Source organism: Phocoena sinus, chromosome X (genome assembly GCF_008692025.1).
Source record: "Phocoena sinus isolate mPhoSin1 chromosome X, mPhoSin1.pri, whole genome shotgun sequence".
In the NCBI taxonomy this organism is placed as follows: Eukaryota; Metazoa; Chordata; class Mammalia; order Artiodactyla; family Phocoenidae; genus Phocoena; species Phocoena sinus.
Genome location: NC_045784.1, coordinates 73,810,654 through 73,830,056, shown reverse-complemented (window position 1 = coordinate 73,830,056; position 19,403 = coordinate 73,810,654). Strand labels below are relative to the sequence as shown.

The following is a 19,403-nucleotide window of genomic DNA, read 5'->3' as shown; positions in this document are numbered from 1 at the left end:
TGAGCTCCAGAGATGGGTGTGAGCCACGGCTATCAGCCCAGACACTAGAGATGAGCATGAAACACTAAGGCTGTTTCTGCAGCCACCAAGAAACCTGTGTATAAGCACAGGTCACTCTCCACACCTCCCCTCCTGGGAGTCTATGCTGCCCGCCACTGCCAGGGTCCTGTGATCCAGGGACAACTTCCCTGGGAGAACATAGAGGGCGCCTCAGGCTGTTGCAATGTCACGCCGGTTTCTGCTGCCACAGGCTCACCCCACATTCCGTACCCCTCCTTGCCCCCGGCCAGAGTGAGCCAGAGCCTCCTAATCAGCTGCTACATTAACCCCATCCTCTCTGAGAGAAGAATAGACACCCTCAGGTGACGTACACACAGAAGCGGGGCCAAATCCAAAGATGAACCCCAGGAGCTGTGTGAGCAAAGGAGAGAAAGGGAAATTTCTCCCTGCAGCCTCAGGAGCAGTGGATTAAATCTCCAAAATCAACTTGATGTACCCTGCATCTCTGGAATACCTGAATAGACAATGAATAATCCCAAAATTGAGGTGGTGTATTTTGGGAGCAACTGCAGACTTGGGGTTAGCTTTCTGCATCTAATTTGTTTCTGTTTTTATGTTTATCTTAGTTTAGTATTTAGAGTGTATTATGATTGGTAGATTTGTTTATTGATCTGGTTGCTCTCTTCCTTTTATTATATATATATATATATATATATATATATATATATATATATATATATATACTTTTTTTTCCTTTTTCTCTTTTTGTGGGTCTGTATGTGTGTGCTTCTTTGCATGATTTTGTCTGTATAACTTTGCTTTTACCATTTGTCCTGGGGTTCTGTCTGTCCATTTTTTGTTTTGTTTCATTTGTTTGTTTTCTAGGATAGTTTTTAGCGCTTGTTAACATTGGTGGATTTGTTTTTTAGTTTGGCTGCACTCTTCTTTCTTCTCTCTATTTCTTTATTACTTTTTAATTTGTTTAATTATTATTTTTTTTATTTTCATAACTTTATTATTTTCTTTCTTTTTTTCTCCCTTTTATTCTGAGCCATGTGGCTGACAGGGTCTTGGTGATACAGCCAGGAGTAAAGCCTGAGCCTCTGAATAGGGAGAACCAAGTTCAGGACATTGGTCCACCAGAGACCTCCTGGCTCCATGAAATAACAAATGGCGAAAGCCCTCCCAGAGATCTCCATGTGAATGCTAAGACCTAGCTCAACTCAATGACCAGCAAGCTACAGTGCTGGACAACCTATGCCAAACAACTAGCAAGACCATAAACAACACCACCTATTAGTAGAGAGGCCGCCTAAAACCATAATACTGTCACAGGCAACCCAAAACGCACCAACAGATGCAATCCTGCACACCAAAAGACAAGATCCAGCCTCATCCACCAGAACATAGGCATTAGTCCCCTCCACCAGGAAGCCTACACAACCCACTGAAGAAACCTTAACCACTTGGGGCAAACACTAAAAACAATGGGAACTATGAACCTGCAGCCTGCAAAAAGGAGACCCCAAAATACAGTAAGTTAAGCAAAATGAGAAGACAGAGAAACACACAGCAGATAAAGGAGCAGGTAAAACCCCATCAAAACAAAAAAATAAAGAGGAAATAAGCAGCCTACCTGAAAAAGAAATCAGAGTAATGATAGTAAAGACGATCAAAAATCTTGGAAATAGAATGGAGAAAATTCAAGAAAGGTTTAACAAGGACCTAGAAGAAATAAAGAGCGAACAAACAGGGATGAACAGCACAATAAATGAAATTAAAAATTCTCTAGAAGAAATCAACAGCAGAATAACTGAGGCAGAAGAATGGGTAAGTAACCTGGAAGATGCAATAGTGGAAATAACTACCACAGAGCAGAATAAAAAAAAAAAAAAGAATGAAAAGAATCGTGGAGAGCCTCAGAGACCTCTGGGACAACATTAAAAGCACCAACATTCGAATGATAGCTGTCCCAGAAGAAGAAGAGAAAAAGAAAGAGACTGAGAAAATATTTGAAGAGATTGTAGTTGAAAACATCCTTAATAAGGGAAAGAAATAGTTAATCAAGTACAGGAAGTTCAGAGTCCCATAAAGGACAAATCCAAGGAGAAACTCTCCAACACACATATTAATCAGGCTATCAAAAATTAAATAAAAAGAAAAAAATTTTAAAGCAGCAATGGAAAAGCAACAAATAACATCCACAGGAATCCCCATAAGGTTAACAGCTGATTTTTCAGCAGAAACTCTGCACGACAGAGAGGACTGGCAGGACACATATAAAGTGAAGAAAGGGAAAAACCTAAAACCAAGATTACTCTGCCCAGAAAGGATCTCATTCAGATATGACAGAGAAATTAAAACTGTTACAGGCAAGCAAAAGATAGGAGAATTCAGCACCACCAAACAGGCTTTACAACGCATGCTAAAGGAACTATTCTAGGCAGGAAACACAAGAGAAGGAAAAGACCTACAATAACAAACCTAAATGAATTAAGAAAATGGTAATAGGGACACACATATTGATAATTACCTTAAATGTAAATGCATTAAATGCTCCAACAAAAAGACAAAGACTGGCTGAATGGATACAAAAACAAGACCCATATATATCCTGTCTCTACGAGACCCACTTCAGACCTAGGGACACATACAGACTGAAAGTGAGGGGATGGAAAAAGGTATTTCATGCAAATGGAAATCAAAAGAAAGCTGGAGTAAAAAAAACTCATATCAGAAAAAAGTAGACTTTAAAATAAAGACTATTACAAGCGACAAAGAAGGAAACTACATAATGATCAAGGGATCAATCCAAGAAGATTTAGCAAATGTAAATAATTATGCACCCAACAAAGAAGCACCTCAATACATAAAGCAAATGCTAACAGCCATAAAAGGGGAAATTGACAGTAACACAATCATAGAAAAGGACTTTCACACCCCATTTTCACCAATGGACAGATCATCCAATATGAAAATAAATAAGGAAACACAAGCTTTAAATGACACATTAAACAAGATGGACTTAATTGATATTTATAGGACATTCCATCCAAAAACAACAGAATATAGTTTCTTCTCAAGTGCTCATGGAACATTCTCCAGGATAGATCATACCTTGGGTCACAAATCAAGCCTTTGTAAACTTCAGAAAATTGAAATTGTATCAAGTGTCTTTTCTGACCACAATGCTATGAGACTACATATCAATTACAGGAAAAATTCTGTAGGAAATACAAACACATAGAGGCTAAACAATACACTACTAAATAACCAAGAGATCACTGAATGAATCAAAGAGTAACTCAAAAAATACCTAGAAACAAATTACAATGAAAACACGATGACCCAAAACTGATGGGATGCAGCAAAAGCAGTTCTAAGAGGGAATTTTATAGCAGTACAATCCTAACTCAAGAAACAAGAAACATCTCAAATAAACAACCTAACCTTACACCCAAAGAACTTAGAGAAAGAAGAACAAAAGAAACCCCAAAGTTAGCAGAAGGAAAGAAATCATAAATATCAGGCCAGAAATAAATGAAAAGGAAATGTGGAAAACTATAGCAAACATCAATAAAACTAAAAGTTTGCTCTTTGAGAAGATAAACAAGATTGATAAACCATTAGCCAGACTCATCAAGACAAAAGGGGAGAAGTCTCAAATCAATAGAATTAGAAATGAAAAAGGAGAAGTAACAACTGACACTGCAGAAAGCCAAAGGATCATGAGAGATTACTATAAGCAACTATATGCCAATAAACTGGACAACCTGAAAGAAATGGACAAAATCTTAGAAATGCACAACCTTCCAAGACTGAACCAGGAAGAAACAGAAAATATAAAAAGACCAATACAGGCACTGAAATCGAAACTGTGATTAAAAATCTTCCAACAAACAAAAGCCCAGGACCAGAAGGCTTCAGAGGTGAATTCTATCAAACATTTACAGAAGAGCTAACACCTATCCTTCTCAAACTCTTCCAAAATATAACAGAGGATGGAAGACTCCCAAACACATTCTGCGAGGCCACCATCACCCTGATACCAAAACCAGACAAACATGTCACACAAAAAAGAAAACTACAGGCCAATAACACTGATGAACATAGATGCAAAAATCCTCAACAAAATATCAGCAAACAGAATCCAACAGCACATTAAAAGGATCATACAGCATGGTCAACTGGGGTTTATCCCAGGAATGCAAGGATTCTTCAATATATGCAAATCAATCACTGTGATACACCATATTAACAAATTGAAGGAGAAAAACCATATGATCATCTCAAGAGATGCAGAGAAAGCTTTTGACAAAATTCAACACCCATGTATGATAAAAACGCTCCAGAAAGTAGGCATAGAGGGAACTTACCTCAACATAATAAAGGCCATATATGAAAAACCCACAGCCAACAATGTTCTCAATGGTGAAAAACTGAAACCACTTCCTCTAAGATCAGGAAGAAGACAAGGATATACACTCTCACCATTATTATTCAACATAGTTTTGGAAGTTTTACCACAGCATTCAGAGAAGAGAAAGAAATAAAAGGAATCCAAAACAGAAAAGAACTAAACTGTCACTGTTTGCCAATGACATGATAGTATGCATAGAGAATCCTAAAGATGCTACCAGAAAACTACTAGAGCTAATCAATGCATTTGGTAAAGTAGCAGGATACAAAATTAATGCACAGAAATCTCTTGCATTCTTATACACTAATGATGAAATATCTGAATGTGAAATTAAGAAAACACTCCCATTTACCATTGCAACAAAAAGAATAAAATACCTAGGAATAAACCTACCACGGGAGACAAAAGACCTGTATGCAGAAAATTATAAGACACTGAAGAAAGAAATTAAAGATGATACAAATAGATGGAGCGATATAACATGTACTTGGATTGGAAGAATCAACATTGTGAAAATAACTATACTACTCAAAGCAATCTACAGATTCAATGCAATCCCTATCAAACTACCACTGGCATTTTTCACAGAACTAGAACAAAAAAAAAATCACAATTTGTATGGAAACACAAAAGACCCCAAAGAGCCAAAGCAATCTTGAGAAAGAAAAATGGAGCTGGAGGAATCAGGCTTCTGGACCTCAGACTACACTACAAAGCTACAGTAATCAAGACAGTATGGTACTGGCACAAAAACAGAAATATAGATTAATGGAACAGAATAGAAAACCCAGAGATAAACCCACACACATATGGTCACCCTATCTTTGATAAAGGAGGCAAGAATATACAATGGAGAAAAGACAGCATCTTCAATAATTGCTACTGGGAAACCTGGAGAGCTACATGTAAAAGAATAAAATTAGAACACTCCCTAACACCACACACAAAAATAAACTCAAAATGGATTAAAGACCTAAATGTAAGGCCAGACACTATCAAACTCTTAGAGGAAAACATAGGCAGAACACTCTGACATAAAACACAGCAAGATCCTTTTTTGGCCCACCTTCTACAGAAATGGAAATAAAAACAAAAATAAACAAATGGGATCTAATGAAACTTCAAAGCTTTTGCACAGCAAAGGAAACCATAAACAAGATGAAAAGACAACCCTCTAAATGGGTGAAAATATTTGCAAATGGAGCAACTGACAAAGGATTAATCTCCAAAATTTACAAGCAGCTCATGCAGCTCAATATCAAATAAACAAACAATGCAGTCCAAAAATGGACAGAAGACATAAATAGACATTTCTCCAAAGAAGATATACAGATTGCCAACAAACTCATGAAAGAATGTTCAACATCATTAATCATTAGGGAAATGCAAATCAAAACTACAATGCGATATCATCTCACAGTTGTCAGAATGGCCATCATCAAAATATCTACAAACGATAAATGTTGGAGAGGGTGTGGAGAGAAGGGAACCCTCATACACTTTTGGTGGGAATGTACATTGATACAGTCACTATGGAGAACAGTATGAAAGGTCCTTAAAAAACTAAAAATAGAACTACCATACAACCCAGCAATCCCACTACTGGGTATATACCCTGAGAAAACAATAATTTAAAACGTGTCATGTACCACAATGTTCATTGCAGCTCTATGTACAATAGCCAGCACATGGAAGCAACCTAAGTGTCCATTAACAGATGAATGGATAAAGAAGATGTGGCACATATATACAATGTAATATTATTCAGCCATAAAAAGAAATGATATTGATTTATTTGTAGTGAGGTGGATGGACCTAGAGTCTGTCATATAGGGTGAAGTAAGTCAGAAAGAGAAAAACAAATACCATATGCTAACATTATATATGGAAACTGAAACAAAAATGGTTCTGAAGAACCTAGGGGCAGGACAGGAATAAAGATGCAGATGTAGAGAATGGACTTGAGGAAATGGGGAGGTGGAATGGTAAGCTGGGAAGAAGTGAGAGCGTGGCATGGATTTATATATACCTCCAAATGTAAAATAGATAGGTAGTGGGAAGCAGCCGCATAGCACAGGGAGATCAGCTCAGTGCTTTTTGACCATCTAGAAGGGTGAGTTATGGAGGGTGGGAGGGAGATGCAAGAGGGGGGCGATATGGGGATATATGTATATTTATAGCTGATTCACTTTGTTATAAAGCAGAAACTAACACACCATTGTAAAGGAATTATACTCCAATAAAGATGTTAAAAAAAGAAAAACAAACAGCAAGGTCCTACTTTATAGCACAGGGAACTATATTCAATATCCTGTGATAAATCATCCTGGAAACGAATTTGAAAAAGAAATATATATATATATATATATATATATATATATATATATATATATATATAACTGAATCACTTAGCTCTACAGTAAAAATACAGAAAATATAAATCACCTAAACTTCAATGAAATATTTTTTTAAAAGTCAACATCCATTTACTATAAGAACTCTCCACAAAATGGGCATAGAGGCAACAAAACTTGACCTAATAAAGGCCTTATATGACAAGCCCACAGCTAACATCATACTCAACAGTGAAAAACTGAAAGTATATCCTCTAAAATCAGGAAGAAGACAAGGATGCCCACTCTCACCAATTTTATGCAACATAGTTTTGGAAGTCGTAACCACTGCAACCAGACAAGAAAAAGAAATATAAGGAATCCAAATTGGAATGGAAGAAATAAAACTGTCACTGTTACTATGCAGATGGTATTATAATACATATAGAAAATCCTAAAGATACCACCAAAACACTAGAACTCATCAGTGAATTCAGTAAAGTTGCAGGATATAAAATTAATATATAGAAATCTGTTGCATTTCTAGACACTAACAATGAACTATCAGAAAGAGAAATTAAGAAAACAGTCCCATTTACAATCGCATTAAAAAGTATAAAATGCCAAAGAATAAATCTAAGTAGGAAAAGACCTGTTCAAAGAAGCTATAATACACTGATGAACAAGACTGAAGATGACACAAACAGATGGAAAATATACCATGTTCATGGACTGGAAGAATTAATATTGTTAAAACAACCATACTACCCAAGGCAATCTACAGATTCAGTGCAATCCCTTTCAAAATACGAATGGCATTTTTCACAGAAGTGTAATAAATAATTCCTCGTTTGGATTAGAATACAAATTCTAAACTTTGTATGGAAACACAAATGATCCCAAATAGCTAAACCAATATTAAGGGAAAAAAGTACAAAACTGGAGATGTCACACTCCTGATTTCAAACTATACTACGAAACTATAGTAATCCTATCTGTATGGTACTGGCACAAATACAGACACGTAGATCAGTGGTAAAAATAGAGAGCCCAGAAATAAACCCACACACTTATGATCGATTAATCTACAACAGAGAATGTAAGAACATACAATGGTGAAAAGACAACCTCTTCAGTAAATAGTGTGGGAAACGTAACAGTTACTTGCAAAGGAATTAAACTGGATTACTATCTCACACCATGAACAAATATAAATTCAAAATGGATTGAAGACTTAAATGTAGGACCTGAAACTATAAAACTCCTAGAAGAAAACACAGGCAATAAACTGTTTGGCATCGGTTTTGATAATATTTTTTTGATACATCTCGGGCAAGGGAAACAAAAGCAAAATAAATACATGGGACTACATCGAAGTAAAAAGCTTTTGTACAGTGATGGGAACTATCAACAGAACGTAAATGTCACCTACTGAATGGGAGAACATATTTTCAAAGGATGTATCTGATAAGGAGTTCATATCCAAAAATATACAAAAAATTCATACAATTCAACATCAAAAGAACAAGCAACCTGATTAAATCTGAGTAGACATTTTTCCAAGGAAGACATACAGACTGCCAACAAGCACATGAAAAAATGCTCAACACCACTATTCATCAGGGAAACTCAAATCAAAATCACAGTGAGGTATCACCTCACACCTATCAGGATGGATATTATGAAAAAGACAACAGAAAACGAGTATTGGCAAGGATGTGGAGAATAGCAAACCCCTTTGCGTTGTTGGTGTGAATGTAATTGGTGTAGCCATTATGGAAAATAGTATGAAGGTTCCTCAAAAAATTAAAAGTAGAACTACCATATGATCCAGCAATTCCACTACTGGAGATTTATCCAAAGAAAACAAAACCACTATTTTGAAAAGATATTTATTCTCCTATATTCATTGCAGCATTATTTACAATAGCCAAGATATGGAATAAACCTATGTTCCCATCAATAGATGAATGCATAATGAAGAAGTGGTATACATATAAAATGGAATACTACTCAGCCATAAAAAAGAATAAAATCCCATCATTCATGACAGCATGGATGGACCTTGAAAAGTGTTCTTTTTTAAAACTTAAAGTTTAGCTACCTATATACACATAGACACACATTAAAGATTTGGGAGCGCTTAATAAAGCACTATAAAGCTTATCATCATCATCATCACCATCATCATCCTGTAAGGTTTGCTTAAATTCCAAGATTTCTCCTCCATCTACATTGGAAATAAGCAATGGCTTTTGCTCTATGAGCCATCAATATAATACAAAAAATGATTTGCAGGCATCTAAAAACATTGGGTGGAGACATTTTTAGGTTAGGATAATTATAATATATATAGGAAAAAAGCACTGACAAATATTTAAATATAAATCAGTGTTTTGGAAACCCAGATTTATCTAATATAATGAATGAAGTTCCTGTTATTAAACTGATGTAGTTAATCTTTTTGTTTAGTGGAGATACCGAAATTGTATGTTAGTCTAAACTCTATATTAGAAAATTTTAGTCATTCAACTCTGTCTCCTATTAGGCCAATGGTTCTTCCTGGACACACGAGAAATAAAGAAAATGCAATGACATGAAAGCAGTTACCATTTGTGTGACATGAAGCATGCTTTACAATATTACTCATTGAAAAAGTCAAAGATAGTCACAGAAACAGAAATGTCTTAAGTTGACCATTAAAAAGGTTGGTTTGGTTCTTTCTAGATAGATCTCTCCTGTCTTACACTCACAGAAGAAAGGCCTAGGACCACTCTGTCCTCCTTATGACCACTTCTTAGCATCCAAGCCAACTGAGTAAGAATATGAAATGCATCTTGAAAAAGGAAGGGTGCTGATTCCAATCATGCTATCAGGCTAACTGGCATTATACCATATCATGAAGCTAACATCTCACTGCAAAGACCTGGCAGGATTCTACTTATGGCTCTGCCAATCCTGAGTTGATAGTTGTAGCTACTATTACAGAATTGGATATTCACAGGCTCAGTTTCCCAAGGAGTTGGATGGCAGCTGAAATTCCTAAAAATATTTTGTCACAATAGAACTTGAAGAAAAAAAAAACAAACAGATGAAGAATCTGCTAGCTTTTAAAGAGTGAACACTACAGGAATTTCATTTGAAGCACTTTATTACTTCCTTGTAAGTTGTCAGCTTAAATCTCTCTCAGGCCAAATTCCATGTCTGTCTGTTTGAAATAGTTCATAAACTGAGGAAAGGGAGGTAGTCATATTTTGGGAAATTCAAAGGCACACATGACTAATCCATGCTTCGAATGTTATCCAGGGATATCAGCACTTCTCCAGATCTGCAGAGAAAGATGGGGATAAAAGTCCTTCCTCTTTTTCCCTCTATAACCCAAAATATTTTACAGAAAATACTAGGTAATAGGATTATTTTGTATTAATGACCTATCAGGGAATTAAGACACACAGATTGTACAATAGAAACAGAGACAGAAACATGAGATGAGAATATCAGCAGTGCAATACATGAAGGCAAAAAAATTAAATTTCATCATTTTGTAGTAACTCAATGAAAGGCTGATGGAATTTGAGAAAAATATGACTCACAAAATGAATTTTAGGGCTTCCCTGGTGGTGCAGTGGTTGAGAGTCCGCCTGCCGATGCAGGGAACACGGGTTCGTGCCCCGGTCTGGGAAGATCCCACATGCCGTGGAGCAGCTAGGCCTGTGAGCTGTGGCCGCTGAGCCTGCGCGTCCGGAGCCTGTGCTCCGCAACGCGAGAGGCCACAACAGTGAGAGGCCCACGTACCGCCAAAAAAAAAAAAAATGAATTTTATTTCAATGTGTTGTAATGTTTTCTCATATTGTTTGGTGCAGAACAGATGTTCAGGAAACATATGTTAATGAAAAGACAGCCCTCAGAATGGGAGAAAATATTTGCAAAAGAAGCAACAAAGGATTAATCTCCAAAATATACAACAGATCATGGAGCTCAATATCAAAAAAACCCAAACAACCCAATTAAAAAATGGGCAGAAGACCTAAATAGACATTTCACCAGAGAAGACATACATATGGACAAGAAGCACATGAAAAGATGTTCAACATCACTAATTATTAGAGAAATACAAATCAAAACTACAATGCAGTATTACCTCACACCGGTCAGAATGGCCAGCATCAAAAAATCTACAAACAATAAATGCTGGAGATGGTGTAGAGAAAAGTGAATCCTCTTGCACTGTTGGTGGGAATGTAAATTGATACAGCCACTGTGGAGAACAGTATGCAGGTCCCTTAAAAAACTAAAAATAGAACTACCATATGACCCAGCAATCCCACTACTAGGCATAGTCCCTGAGAAAACCATAATTCAAAAGGACACATGTACCCCAAGGTTCATTGCAGCACTATTTACAACAGCCAGGACATGGAAACAACCTAAATGTTCAACAACAGATGAATGGATAAAGAAGATGTGGTACATATATACAACGGAATATTACTCAGCCATAAAAAGGAACGAAATTGGGTTATTTGTAGAGATGTTGATGGAGCTAGAGTCTGTCGTACAGAGTGAAGTAAGTCAGAAAGAGCAAAACAAATATCATATATTAATGCATATATGTGGAATCTAGAAAAATGGTACAGAGGAACCTATTGCAGGATGGGCATAGAGACGTAGACATAGAGAACAGATATGTGGACACAGGAGGGGAAGAGGAGGGTGGGATGAATTGGGAGACTAGGATTGACATATATACACTACTATGCGTAAAATAGATAGCTAGTGGGAACATGCTATAAAGCACAGAAAGCTCAGCACGGTGCTCTGTCACTACCTAGATGGGTGGGATGGGGGGGTGTGGGAGAGAGGTCCAAGAAGGAGGGGATATAGGTATACATATAGCTGATTCACTCCATTGTACAGTAGAAACTAACAAAACATTGTAAATCAATTATACTCCAATTTAAAAAAGAAACATATGTTAAATGAAAATCATGAATTCATATACATTTTTATCTATAGATAGATATTAATTGATAGATACATACATATATACATACATACTATATCTCTTGGTCTGTAGTTACATAGATATAATCTCTAAATTGATATCAGACAATATTGTCAAGAATAGCACCTGTGGGTCCTATCTTAGTGAAAAAAGAATTATCATCAGTAATTAGTATGTTGATTATATGTATAGAAATTAATTTTGGGAGCAATTTTTAGATACCTAAATACATTTAAATTTCCCAAGTATTTTAATGACCCTACACCAATGCACACACACACACGCACACACACACACACATTTTTATTTATACTTTTCATTTGCTAAATGAGATACGTTTATTAATACCAGAGACTTTAGCATAGCCACTCTCTGAATTATCTCAAGATCTGAATTAGTGGGGTTTGAATGAATCAGTTTCCATTATACAGAGGAAATATAACAAAGAGGAAAATAAACATCTTTGAAATGGAAAAATGATACACATCAAAAAAGGAAATAAAATCACATAAAGTAGAAAATTTGAAATACCTTTATGCTAAGCAGATAAAACAATATGGCATACCTGATATTATTCTGCATTTTTAAGAATTTACATGTCAAGCTATATGAATAAATAGAGAGCTCTTCTCAAATGACTTAACCATTTCTAAACCTTTTTACTTTCATTTTTTTGCTTGCAACTGTTGGGGGAAAAATAACAATTTAAAGGCAAAAATAATATACAAAAGCATCACTATATTTAAAAAGTAAGTCAGAAAGACAAAGACAAATACCGTATGCTAACACATATATATGGAATTTAAGGGGAAAAAATGTCATGAAGAACCTAGGGATAAGACAGGAATAGAGGCGCAGACCTACTGGAGAACGGACTTGAGGATATGGGGAGGGGGAAGGGTGAGTTTTGACAGGGCGAGAGAGAGTCATGGACATATACACACTAACAAATGTAGTAAGGTAGATAGCTAGGGGGAAGCAGCCGCAAGGCACAGGGATATAAGCTCGGGGCTTTGGGACAGCCTGGAGGGGTGGGAGGGGGAGAGTGGGAGGGAGGGAGACGCAAGAGGGAAGACACATGGGAGCACATGTATATGTATAGCTGATTCACTGTTATAAATCAGAAACTAACACACCATTGTAAAGCAATTATACCCCAATAAAGATGTTAAAAAAAAAAAAAAAAAGTGATGTCATGATCATTGCATTTTGTTACCCTTAGACCCCATTTTCAAATTGCAAATGCAAAGAAATAATATAAACAAATGGAGAACAAGTTTCATTTACTTAGGCAAACTCAGTAGGGTTCAAAGAGGCTTCTCCAGACATATGACATTGAAACAGAAGATAACAGTAGACTCTTATCAATAATTAATTTGACAGTTGTATGTAAAATTATACAGAGCTGTAAAATATTATCTCTTTCTTTACAAAAAAATGTTGAGACATAAGGACCTGAAACAGGAAAATACTGTAAAGCATTTTATCATTTGGGAAAAAAAGGATAATTCTCAACCCATAACAAATCATATTAAAAATATCAACTGAATTCTTCAAAAGTATATTTAAGTAAAATTAATGAAAGTTAAGTTTTTAATGGATAATAAGTGTAATGCCAAATATGAAACTTACTGATAGCTAAATTGAGAATTGATTCTATCTCAATTATCTTTGCTAATGGAGGAGTGAAGAAGTGTGTCTAATGCAAAATAATGCATAATCCCAGAATTATTTCTACTTGGCTTACAGAGCATTTTTTTTCTTATATGACTGTAATTGAGTAGGATATCCTTGAGCATGTAAAATAAATTAATGTATTCTAAAAAGAGAAATTACTATAGAGCTGTGCAGATTCCTCTTCCTTCCCGTTTAATGATTTTTCTACTGTCTGCTATTTAGACTGAAGTATTCATGCCTTTCCCTACTCCATCCTTTATCTATCTCTATCATCTCATTCTAGGCACAAGCAAAGGGTTATGAATTGAGGAGTCTTTTTTTGTTCCAATAATTCTCACTGTGGTAAATCCAAGTTGTAAGACGGAAGGCCAAGGCTCTAATTCAAGGAAGGAGGCTCCGTTATCTTGTAGGAATTGAAGCATACATGCCAAGTAAATTAGGAGGGGATGAAAACCTCAAACTGGATTTTAACATTTACTATAAGACATCATGATGATGAGGAAAAAGTATGGGCCCTGGACTTTAAAAGACCTGGGTCTGAAACCCAGTTCTGCCACTCAGTTGCTCTGTGACCTCAAGCAATTAATTTAAACTCACTGAGCCATACATTGTTTACTTGAAAAATGAAGGCAATATTCATAAGGTTACTATAAGATTAAATGAAGTGTATATAAAACACTTAGCACCCATGTCTGGTACTAATAGAAACTTAATATATATTACAGGTTTTTCTCAACAGATAAGGTACCGAAGTTTACTCAAGAGTACATTAGCCTCAAAGCAATTATAAAATCCTTTTTTTCTTCCATCTACACAGGATACATCTTTCATCAGGACACAGACCTGATTATTTACATGGTACTGATTCTAGGCTCTGTCAATGTATTTTAGAAGTCAATAAATACATTATCATTTATTGAGCACCAAGGTAATATATTTCAGGCACTGTTATGCCCTCTATATTCATTTATATGCACAGGGCTGCTTTCTTCTTGTATCAGAATTTGTTTATAAATATTTAAAGTCTAAAAAATCATTATCTAATCCCCAAAGCCTGAGTCTCTTCCTAAATTCTCTATCTTAGCTAATGACATAATCATCCAACTTATAACCTAGGCTAGACATGAATCATCCTAGATTTCATCCTCTCGCTCTCTATTTTGATCAGTTATCAAGTGTGTTTAATTCTAATTATGAAGCAACTATGAATCTCTTTTCTACTTTTGAATTCTCCTCAATTCAGGTCCTCAGTATTTCTCCCTTCATTGCTACTTACCTTCAACAGCAATTGTTTTTAAAGCATTTACTCAGTTACTTATCAGTGGTTCCTTTTACCTACAGCAGCTTTTTTTTTTATTTGAACAAAATCCTATATGAAATAGAACATGTAAAATTCTGAGGCAGAAGTGGGGAACCTAGAAGTACTTCCCCAATCCCATGTCAGCCAGTAAGGAAAGTCCTTGAAAGACCCTTTGGAAAACCTTTGGTCTATAGGGAAAAAACTGTTAAACAAGATAGCTTCACAAGCTGGTTTTTCCCACTCTTTCTAACTCTAACTCTAACTCTAACTGTATCACCTATAAGTCTCCCATCTTAAATCTCTGCTCCCATCTCTTCCACTTAATTGCTATTTCCCCTAGCATACCAGGCCCTTTCTCATCAGTGTATATCTGTCTACAGAGGATATTTTTCCTCTGATTCTCCATCTGTCCAACACTCAGCCTATAAGACATAACTCAAATTTCTATGAGCATTACCCAACTTAACAAATTGATTTAGTTGCTCCCATTCTGTGATATTATAGCACCTTGTATGTACTTGTATTATAGTCTCTATCATACTTTAATTAATTTGAAATTATTAGTTTACATGAACTTCTCCCTAATTCTACTGTGACAAGGACTACTACTCATATAATTTTGCATTACCTAGGATCTAATACCCAAAACACATTAGGTTTTTTTAGTTTTATATATCATTGAAGATACAAAGATCATATTGTCATTAAATACATTTTCTACCACATAGTAGCTTTAATGATTTTTAAAGGTTCAGTTAGAGAAATAGCAAGCTTATTTTTTTTCAATTCCTTTTTTTAAATTGAGGTATAGTTGCAAGCTTATTTTTGAGTGTTTTATGTGCTTTTATGTTCTTTGTTTTAGAGAATCAAAAATGCAAGTTTATGAGACTGGTATTTTTAGGGGAGTACTGTTTATCACAGTGTTCAATGAAAAACACTGAATCATTATTTAAGACAATGACTACTTGCACTTTCTTCTTTTCTAATCATAAGGTACTACCAGGGATGATGCATATTATTTCTACATTTTATCCTAGAGTAATAACATGGAAAAGATACACAGATGCCCAGAACTTTTGGAAACAAAAGGAATATTATTGAGACATATCAACAAGCAGGTATACTACATTCCATAGGAGGCTTTGAGAAAATGCTAGTTTGGCCAGTCCCCCCCAGCCCCCGCCATCTCTGCCCACAGCACACAAAAACATACATACATACACACAATAAGGGCTTGAAAGAGATTTCTTACAAGGAAATGACAATTAATTTTTAAGTCATGTCCATTTGATTTGAGTCACTGGAATAACAAAACTGTTTTCATGAATAATCAAAAAAATTCAATAATGTAACCTCTAGTAGAGCTTGAAAAGCTCTGAAGGACAAGGCAGTTAGATCAATATTAGTTCATTTCAAATGCTGGGCAGTATGAAGAGACAAGGCTGATCATCGGATGGATTTTATTACCTGTCGGAGTGATAAGTCCTGGTGATAAGAGGCCTGGAACTGAATGGGGCAGAAGGCGAGCATTGTCCTGCAACACTCCCAAAGAACGCTTAGGAGGCCTGCCAGGCCTTGAACTGTTGAAAAACAGACAAAGATCAGGTTAAAATATGCTCTTTGGAAATACCATCACTTGCTACATTCGCCTAAATCTTGTTTAATTGCCAAGAATGATATACTTTTATATTAAAGACTATTTTCATTGATTACTAAAGGACCAATACTTTATACTAAACTTCCAAAATAATTATGGCAAGCATTAAAACCATAAGAGATCAATTTCTAGTTTAGATTCTATTTACAAGCCAGCACTTTGCAATACAGCTTACCTGTTGTGAGAAACCCAAAGTTACCCCCGCTCTTAAAGGTACACTTGATCCCTGGTATTAATACATGCAACTGAGATCTGAGATAGGGACTCACAGAATTAGGATCGTATAGAATATGAAGTGATTAAGTCTCTGTTCAGCATGCCAGAGGTGAGGGGTAAAAAGCTGATATGTAGAATAAGACCTGATGTTTACTAGCATTTCCACAGCTGCTGGGAGCCCACAAGGAACAAAGAACCCCTGCCCTCAGGATTTTTTCATACCTATTATTTAAACCAGGCTGTATAACCAGCAGTACACTCTCTTGGAGTGGCTGTACTAAGGAAACCTGCCACCTTTGCAATCTAGGCTGTTTTGTCTCACAGATTGATTGGTATTTTTAACTGATGAGTTGATGCTAAACTTAAAACATTAACCTAACCTATTCTATTTGCACATTCTTCACCCAGGTGTGAACAGTTTGCAGTTGCAAATGTTAATCCATAAAATAGTGAAATAGAAAGTCAGTATCAGGCTTCAATCTTGTACTCTAATACAGTCAGTGTACTAAATATATTATTTAGAAGCTGTCACTACATGAACAGACTTATAAGTCACTGAACATTAGGATCAAGTCATTCTCAAGTCATGCAGTATATTTCAAATATTACTTTCTTAATGTTACTTAAAATACTGCTGTTGCTTCTTAGTAGAAATGCAGTTTACAAAGCTGAATAAGAGGGATTTTGACAAAATACTGCAAAATACTATATTAAATAACCCAAGCTGCAAAAATGTATAAGGTTCAGATAGAGAACATTTCCAAAAATGACTTTTTGTTCACAAAGAAATTTAAGTTAAACCTCACTCTATCAACATTGCAGTAGCAAAGTGCTCCATCAATGTAAGACAAACTCTGCTTTCAAATGAAGACGACTTCTAGCAACCTTATACAGAGGTACTATTACCCAGTTCATTTTTCATACACTGTGCTGATGTTATTTTCTTTCATTGTACATCAATATTGTATATCAATCTAGCATGAAAGATTCTTTTTTTCTCATTTAATATTTCAATTTTATAAACTGAATCTCCTCTCCCTCTTTCTACTCAAGTTTGGGCTATAATTTATTTTCTTTAATTCAGCATTGTTATCCTGTTTGTCCTTGCCCTGTTTTATGGCTTCCTAACTCTTTGAAGGAATAGTGATAAGAAAAATATCCAATTTACTTCAAATGCCCTAAAGGATCCCAAGGTCACTGAACAATATTCATCAGGTTATATCCAGTCATTAGAAAAAGGCACTTTTTGTTGAATAATCGTCACCAAGTCTGTACTTTCCAAGTGATTCTTTGTATCTTTCTATTTGTCAGAATTCAAGCCTACTAACTTTATTAAAGACCACCTGATAACTCTTTGTACTTTTCCAGCATAAAAATTTCAGTGCTGTCTTTATGCTCATAATCAATTTCAGACAGGCTGTCTCCAGAAGAAAGCAGCCTGATGCTCACTCTACTTCCCTGAGACAGTTGTTGACAGTATACTTTGGAAGCTACAAGGTTTAAACAGTTCTGTTCCAAATTTATTGGTCAGTCTCACAATTTGATGTAGCTCTTTTCCAATAAGCTGACTCAGGCTTGGGGGCATTAGATTACAGGCCTCTTAGTCTGATGGTTCTACCTTAAATTCCAAGATTTGAAAAATTTGGTCAAATTTCCCACCATCAGATCTATATTGGGGAATTCATGGCTAATGTCACAAATGGCTTGGTAGTATTTACTACAAATGCTATAAGCCAAGAGGATCATATTCTCCATCCTAACATTATTTTCAGTTTATAATTTTATGATGTTGGTATGATTAATTGTGAGCCTCCCCAACTAAAATATAAGGTCATGAAGGCAGCACATATGTCTGTTTTTGTTTGTCACTGTACCCTGAGCAATTCTCATGGTGTTTAGCACACAGTAGGGGCTGGTAAATGGTTAATTAAAATCAGTTAATGAGTAATGATAGGACACATTATTTTGCCATGGCTACAGTTTCCAAATATTCCTTTGATTGCTCTATTATTGACCAAATAAATAGAAAGCCATCATTTAATCATCAGGTAATCACTTTTAAACTTTGGACTTTACAGCAATTATAAGAGCTTCAAAATATGATCCAGTCCAATCTGACTATTTACAAGGTTAAAGAAGGGTAGATGATAGATACTGTCTTATGTCTGAAAGTTCCTACAAACTTCAAGACCCATTCAAGGGCTGAAGGTTCCAGCAGTTATTCATGTGTAATGACAGTTTCACTTATTCAATCATCCAATAAACAAACATGCACTAAGTGCCCATTCAGTGTGTATCTGGCATTGAAACTAGGTATCAGGGTTACAAGGTTAAAAAGTTAGCTTGACAAGGGCAAGGGTTTTGGTCTGTTTGTTCATTGATACATTGTGAGAACCTAGAACAGCTTCTGCCTTTGAAGAGCTTAAGGTCTAGTGATAGAGATGTGTGTTTGACCTGCTATTTAAAATTTATGATTAACTCTTTAGTGAGTACGGTTGTGTGATGTATCCTTCCAAACTTGTTTAAACTTATCAGTGAGAAAAATCATATTCAGATGCCTTTGTTTATACTCTTGGAAAGAAGACATGGGCGCCTAGGGTAAACTAATTAGAATAAAATTTGTGAAGGTGCTTTATAATCAGTAGAGCTCCATACTAATACAAGGTAGATTTATTCTTACTTTTAGACCAAATAACCCTCAGTAGTAAGATATTCTTAGCAATAAAGTTCTTGCATTTCTTTTCAAAGAACACAAGCCTGACAATATGATGAAAGACTATGGAGGACTCTGTAGA

General features: G+C 35.7%; 1 protein-coding gene across 2 annotated transcripts in view; it reads right to left on the bottom strand.

Moving 5' to 3' along the window:
• Positions 1-19,403, bottom strand: part of DACH2 (dachshund family transcription factor 2) — a 654,283-nt gene that overhangs the window by 389,056 nt on the left and 245,824 nt on the right. For both annotated transcript variants that reach the window (XM_032619764.1, XM_032619765.1), the window contains one exon: positions 16,203-16,315. In XM_032619764.1, the coding sequence (XP_032475655.1) occupies positions 16,203-16,315 (113 nt within the window). The remainder of the gene's footprint in view (positions 1-16,202; positions 16,316-19,403) is intronic.